The 7,895-nt window shown below is 34.6% G+C and overlaps 1 protein-coding gene across 1 annotated transcript; it reads left to right on the plus strand.

The window, feature by feature from the left end:
• The first annotated feature begins 1,683 nt into the window (after positions 1-1,683).
• On the plus strand, positions 1,684-2,989 carry LOC144371508 (ubiquitin-conjugating enzyme E2 G1). Its single transcript, XM_078033825.1, has one exon. The coding sequence runs from the start codon at positions 1,684-1,686 to the stop codon at positions 2,167-2,169; it is 486 nt and encodes a 161-aa protein (XP_077889951.1). The 3' UTR covers positions 2,170-2,989.
• The last annotated feature ends 4,906 nt before the right edge of the window (positions 2,990-7,895 follow it).

Genomic DNA, 7,895 nt, shown 5'->3' on the forward strand with positions numbered 1-7,895 from the left:
ATAAGTTTCTATTACTAGCAAATCTTTTAGATACTACAGAAAAGAAATTTTGAAATGATTTGGTAAATTGACAACTTTAAGTTGATTTTTTTTGAACTATTATAGATCCTCCCCAGTTCAAAAGATAATTTCAAGTAAAATAAGTTTTAAAGACTTATTGTTTATATGCAAACTTATGAATTCATTAGTAATATGATGTATCTTCATAAAATATGCCAGGTATACCTACAATTGGCTTACAGTATAACAGGATATTCAGAAATTTTTCTTTCAATATGTATCTTTTGCGGCTTGGGCTGTAGCTAAGTGTTAGAGCACTTGCCTAGCATGAGTGAGGTGCTGGCTTTGATCCTTAGCACCACATATAAATTAAAAAAAAGATATTGAAAATATGTATTATTTGTATTACTATAATCCAAAACTGGAATTAGAAATGTAATACCTGTTATCACACTTTTTATGTCTCTTTTATGGTTACAATTTCAACTCACCTTGTTGATCATTATGTATTTTACAAACAACTTAAAATCCACTTTTGAACAAGAAAGGACCTAATATTTAATCCAATAATGAAGAGTAATGTCTTTCAACAGGTGAATGGATAAATAAAATTATAAACACACACACACACACACACACACAATGGAATATTATCCATAACAAAAATAACTTTATGTCAACATATAGTCTACTGTCATGTATACCTAAAAAACATTTAAAAGTATATGTTATTTCAATGTAAAAATTTGAACAAATTTAATTTATGAATGAGAGTGAATTTGAATAAAATAATTTATAATCAGTTTTCATTTCATTTTTAAATGAATGTTAATGTTAAATGTGTAGCGGAGGGCCTAGCTCAGCACTAGCATATCACACTAGTCACAAAAAACACTGGGTTTGATCCTAAGCATCAGAATAAAAATTACAAATGTCTAAAAACATGCTACAGGGCAGTGAAAAATGCCTCACTGGTGGAATACAAACTTTCTTGAGAGCAATTTAAAAATTCTGAATTTTTTTTAATGTTTCCCAACTTTAAAAAAATATTTCTATATTGAATTCTTTTCAAAAGTAAACAGAAATATAGAAATTATTTTTTTCTTTTGTTCTCACCCTCATCTTTGGTACCAGGGAGTGAACCCACAGAAGCTAAATCACTCATCCACATCTCAAAGCCTTTTTCATTTTTTTATTTGGAGACAAGATCTCAATAATATTCATAGGACCTTGCTAAATTGATGAGGCTTGCTTTAAACTTTTGATCCTCCTGTATCTGCCTCCCCAGCTAATGGAATTGTAAGAACTTGCCATGGTTTCTGAGTAGTAAAGGATTCTTTTTTTAAATGATATTTTTTGAAACATTAATTGTGAGTGGCGGGGGAAGGCACCGGTGGGGCCGACTGGCTGGTTGAAGGAGGGAAGCGGGAGAGGAAGTCCCAGTGCGCGCTGCGGCGGCCCGGGTACCCTCCCCTTCCGGGCTTGAGGCGCTGTGAGAAGAGTCGAACCGAGTGGACCAGCACCGGCAAGGTGCCGCTCTCGCTGCCCGAGCCCGGCCTCCCTTGGCTTCCGCGATCCGGATCCAGGCCCGTGTTCCTCAGCACACCCAGCTCCAGCCGCCCCCAGAGCCTCTCCCTAACCCTTCGGAAGCCCCACCGCCAGCCCGGGCCGTTGGCGGGAAGGATGACAGAGCTGCAGTCAGCGCTGCTACTGCGAAGACAGCGGGCAGAACTCAACAAAAATCCAGTGGAAGGCTTTTCAGCAGGTTTAATAGATGGCAATGATCTCTATCGATGGGAAGTCCTTATTATTGGTCCTCCAGACACACTTTATGAAGGTGGTGTTTTTAAGGCTCATCTCACTTTCCCAAAAGATTATCCCCTCTGGCCTCCTAAAATGAAATTCATTACAGAAATCTGGCACCCAAATGTTGATAAAAATGGTGATGTTTGCATTTCTATTCTTCATGAGCCTGGGGAGGATAAATATGGTTATGAAAAGCCAGAGGAACGCTGGCTTCCTATCCACACTGTGGAAACCATCATGATTAGTGTCATTTCTATGCTGACAGACCCTAATGGAGATTCACCTGCTAATGTCGATGCTGCGAAAGAATGGAGGGAAGACAGAAACAGAGAATTTAAAAGGAAAGTTGCACGCTGTGTATGAAAAAAGCCAAGAGACTGCTTTTGAGTGACATTTATTCAGCAGCTAGTAATTTCACTTATTTCAGGGTCTTCAATTGAGAAACATGGCACTGTTTTTCCTGCACTCTACCCACCTATATTGCTAGACTTTTGTTGTAACAAGTTGGCAAAACACTGGCTGGAACTGGGCTGCAATAAAACATGCCAGTTATCAATGCTGACAAGAGCCTAACAAGTGCCAACTTACAGATGATTATGCATTTTGAATTCTAATGAACTGTTTTAACCTTCAGGAAGAATTGTAAAGACGTGTACATAGCACAAAATGATCCAGATAATATATATACTGTTCATGTACATCCACAAATACACCTTGTACCAAATAATGCTTTCTTGAAGTAGAATAAGAATCGTGTAAATTCTAAAAAGATTTTAGCAGGTTTTCTTTCCCTATTCATTGTTTCTTATCAGTTTAAAAAGACTCTTTAAAGCATGTCAGATGAAAAGCAATTAGGATTAAAAGTTTCCATTTAATTTCCTTTAAACCATTGAGGCTTCATTAAACCCTTGTCACTTACTAAACTTTTGTATCTTCTTTGTTTTGACAGTCCCCTTTGCTTTTATCTCTTCTATCTGCCAGAAAGTTCTCAGATGATTTAGTTCAAATACTGAAATACTTAATAAGCAATTACTTGATTTTTAATGATGACTTCAGAGGAATGGTCATCACTAGGTGCTTTGTCTTTTTGTATTCTAGTTGTACCCATCTCTTGGATTGGATGTAGCAATAACATTTTCTGGCTGTTGAGGGCTCTTGAACCTAGACATTATCCCAAGAACTTTTTTTAAAAAAAAGTTGGTTCTAAATTAAACTTACTGAAATTTACCCCAAATAATACAAAATTCTGATTTGGTTTTATTTTTGCCCTTCAGTTGATTTAATGTAAAGTTTGGATAAATAAAGCATGCACAACTACAAGCTTTTTTACTTCTTGGTTTGCTATTAAGAATGCTATTTGCCCTTATATCCTCATTAATCCTTCATATTTCTTTGTCTCTATTCTTCAATACTAGAGATTTTTCCTCACCTATTGTACAAAGAAATTTCGATGTATATTTTCATGTAATTTGATTTTGGAATTCTGTCACCTTATGTAGTGAGTTCTTCCAAAATATAATTTTTTTCCAATAATCGTCAAGTTGTTAGCTTTTATTGTATTGAATAAAGGTTTTAATACTGAATGCCAGAGAAGTGCAGTTTAGAAAAATCTCAGGTTGATTCCTTATGCAAACAAACTTAATACTTGAAAATCACATGGCCATGGCAGTGTAAGTATTGGGTTTCATCTAGATTCTTATGTGAGTCTAAAAGTATTTTAGAGGTAAATGCTTTGCTATTTGACATACAGATTCTGTCACTGACATAGCACACTTGGATTTGATTATGAGCATAAGTATATTTCATATTATAAATTTTTCTAAACTTTAGCAGTTGGTGATATGAGCATGTGCACTGTTAGACGTCCTAGCCTTCTCTCTATTTATTGTGAGGTTGAGAGTGAGAAGCAATCTTTGGCATATAAGGGATAGAACTTAAGACAGTACCAGATCTGGTATGGCATATGACTGCGAGAATTAGTGAGAATTGGTGCATCCCTCCTCTGTGGGGTTTGGAGAAATGCTTTGGCAGAAGAGAAAAAGGAATCCTGTAAATAATGTAGGCTTCTACCAGTTTGTCAGTTTTTTTTTAAGAAAAGGTAAAATGGTTACAGATGTAGTCCCAGTGAAGAGTGATTTTTATAAATCCCAGTCTGTTCTTCATTCAAGTATTGTAGAAACCCATAAATATTATTAAAAACCCTTACATGTTCAGTGACTATAAAAATTGATTTGATTCATTGGAGCCCAATTTTCTTCAAGAACTTAATGACTTTTGTCTTTCCCAGAGACTTTACAAATTTTTTTTTACAATTTTTACAAAAATTGTTGCCCCAAAGTGCTTGCTAGACTGCACTCCTACTAGGGACTTTGAATGCAATCTCCTTCACTCTTAAGTCAGAAATCGTCCACATAGTAGTTGCTTTTGAAGTTGGAATTTTGCTCTTATGGCTATAATTCCACTAGCAATCTGTTGAGTTAAAACCTGGGATTTGACTGCTCAATAAGTAGCAAATGACCTAGTGACTCGGGGACAACTCTTTCTGAACAAAACTTTAAGTGCCACTTTAATGCATTTATGTTGGTATGACTGGGTGGTTTTTTAGGGTGTAGGGGAATAGGAGAGGCAGGAGCGAGTGCCTCTCTTCCTCATACTCATTCCAACTATGTCCCCTCACCATACTACAAACTGAAACACAGGCCTTGATAGATGGAGGACTCCTTTTCCTCTGTCAGAGATGTCATCTGTGCCTTTCCCAGTGTTCATCTGACCGTGAATTTAAATGCCTCTACATTTGATATCTAAATCACTCAGGTGACACTGAACTAGGTGGCTTTTGTCCCACCAGTGCCTCATCATTAGTTTGAGGTGATTCTTCTCTGCTTTAGGAAAAGGACCCCCCCTCAAACCCCAACTTTGTGCCAACCATTAATATCTGCATAGTCCTTTGGGTGTAGAACTGTTGGCTCTTACTAAATTTATTCCAAGTTTTTTGAGAAACTTGTAGATTTTAGCCTGTGTTCATAACAGAAAGGATGATTTCAGTGGCTTTCTGGACTCTGAGTTTAAAATCCATATGTGGTTGATTTTCTTGTCATTGTAAGGTAAATATATTTGTGAGGTCATTCCACTGATTCTGTGATCACTTGGATGTCATAGTATCTTTAATGGCCTTAATTCCCAGTTGTGAAATTTTATTTTATATGCTCGCTCACCCTTTACAAATATGTTCACCTCAGGCTGTGATGTCTGTGTATCTTTGCCTGTCTGATCTCTAGTTGGTGAAATTACCTTTTTTGTACTGCCAATTCTCAGCATCTTTGAAATTTGACATAATATTGCTTCATTCCAGTTTTTTTTAGTTCTGTAATTTGTTGATTATATTTAACTATGTGAGTTCTGTTGTGATGTTTACTGTATTGTAAAGCACCTCAATCATGTGATGGGTGCTCTATAAATCAATAAATGATGACTTAGAAAAAAAAAGTAACATTCATTGTAATAAAAAGTTCAAAATACAAACAGATAAACATCTCAAATTCTGTTTGTTAAATAAATAGATTCCTAGAAGATGGGGTTCTATAGAGCCATTAAAATTATGATGGGGAAAAATATGCACTTAGTTTTGTAGGAGTAATTACATTTAATAATATGCTATCATATTTGTAAGAATTTTATGATTGATTCATGATTTCTCCCTTGAAAAGTGCTAACAGATGAGTCAGCAGTTAAAAAAATCTTCTTATTTCTACTGGAATAAAGGAAAGGATTCCATCCCTTCTTTCAATCTAGGATATAATACTTCAAATCATGGAGTTGTTGATTCAATTCTGTATTATCTTGCTTAAACTCTGATATCCTCTTTTTGAGCTCATTTTCCAGTTGTGCATTTTTAACATGTAGTGAACACTGTGTGCAGTGACTTTTTTGCATTTTATTATTTTTGAAGTGATAGTACTGCTTTCTGGGGTTTTGACAGGCTAACAGAATCTGTAAGGGAAAAAAGAAAATAGAAATAAAATATGTGCTTGAAAAATATATTATTTCATGTGTAAAATTGTTCTTGATTAGAACTATTAATACCAGGGCTGGGGAATATGGCTTAAGTGGTAGCGCACTCGCCTGGCATGTGTCTGGCCTGGGTTTGATCCTCAGCAACACATACAAACAAAGATGTTGTGTCCGCCGAAAACAAAAAATAAATAAATATCAAAATTCTCTCTCTCTCTCTTCTCTCTCTCTCTCTCTCTCTCTCTCTCTCTCTCTCTCTCTCTCTCTCTCTCTCTCATAAAAAAGAACTCTTAATACCAGAAAAGGAAGCCATGCATTAATATAGCATAGTTAATCTTTGTCTTATATTAATGGGGACTTTGGAGTTGGAATCAAACTATACTGAGATTCAAATCCTAACCTTATCATTTCATTTTTTAAGTATGTATTTTTCATTTGTAGTTGAACACAACATCTTTATTTCACTTATTTATTTTTGCATGGTGCTGCAGATTGAACTCCAGGGTCTCGCACGTGCGAGGTGAGTACTCTACCACTGAGCCACATCCCCAGCCCCTGACCTAATCATTTTAATAGCATTGTACTATTAGAATTGATATTAGAAGAGATTATATTCATCTTCTTTTGCTTGTTATCACTATCATTAATAAAAAGAAGATAATAACAATATCTATTCCAGGGGATGATTTTAAGGATTAAATGAGCTCATATTTCTAAAATTTTAGGCAAGGACTTGACGTGTATTGACTTTTCAATGAATGGTACCTATTAGTTTTAATTTTTTAAAATTTCTAATTTCTAAAATTAGATGCTTCCAATTAAACTGTATTGTCAGTAATATAACTTCATGGCATTACTATCTGATCAGCAAAATATCAAAAGAAAATACTATGACAATAAAAAGCACATGTGACTATAGTTTCCATGGTCTTTTAAGTTGAGTTCTCAGTTCTTATCTGTATTTTCTGTCCTTACAAAACATTTTATATGTATATATTTCTATTTTTTTAATTTGTTTTAATTAGTTATGCTTGAAAGTACAATGACCTTGACATGTCATACATTTGAATCACTTGGGATATAATTTCTCATTTTTCTGAGTATACAGGTTGCAGAATTACATTGGTCATTCATTCATACTAGTATCCTTCCTATCTCTCTAACCCCTCCCCTCCCCTCCTATTATTTCTCTCTATCTAATCTAGGGTAACGCTATTCTTTTTTTTCCCTCACATCTTTATACATGTACTTTGTATAACAATGAGGTTCTCTTTCCACCATTCATGCAATTCCCTTTCTCCCTCTCTTTCCTTTCCAGCCCTCTTCCCTATGTAGAGGTAATCTTCTTCCCATGCTCTTCCCCTCTTCCCCATTTTGAATTACCCACCTTATATCAGAGAAGACATTCAGCATTTTTTTGGGGGGGGATTGGCAAACCTTACTTAAGATAATCTGCTCTAATGTCATTCATTTTCCTGCAAATGCCATGATCTTGTTAGTTTTTAGTGCTGAGTAATATTCCTATATATATCTTGCTAATTTGTTTAGGGCCTTATTAAGTTGCTGAGCCTGGCTTTGAACTTGTGATCATTCTGCCTCAGCCTCCTGAGCCACTGAGTAAAACAAGATTTTGATGCCATTTTTAGCTACCAACTTTCTGTTCTTTATATAAGCATATAAATATATGTGTATATGCATACATATTTAACCATCATTAAATAAAATGAAAATAAAGTAAAACTGATATAAGAATGTTCACTTCCTAAACTTTCTGAAGAAAAATTTGCCAAAATTTTGAAGTATGTGTGTACTTTCATTAAACTGTATACTTTTGATCTAGTAATTCAAATTTCAATCATTCTTGATATTCAGGTTAAATATTTATATGAAAATGTGTTCTATAATTTAAGTTGTATGAATTATAAATAATAATATATTGGTTAATATCTTATAATTTATTACTATGATAGTATATGGTAAAATAGTTTCAAATTATTTTTGAAGATTATTGATTTGGAGAGACATTAGATTACAAATGCTCAAGTTAAAAAAGTATAAAATATGTTCATTGGGTGTTT

This window comes from Ictidomys tridecemlineatus, chromosome 16 (assembly GCF_052094955.1).
Source record: "Ictidomys tridecemlineatus isolate mIctTri1 chromosome 16, mIctTri1.hap1, whole genome shotgun sequence".
NCBI classification, from domain to species: domain Eukaryota; kingdom Metazoa; phylum Chordata; class Mammalia; order Rodentia; family Sciuridae; genus Ictidomys; species Ictidomys tridecemlineatus.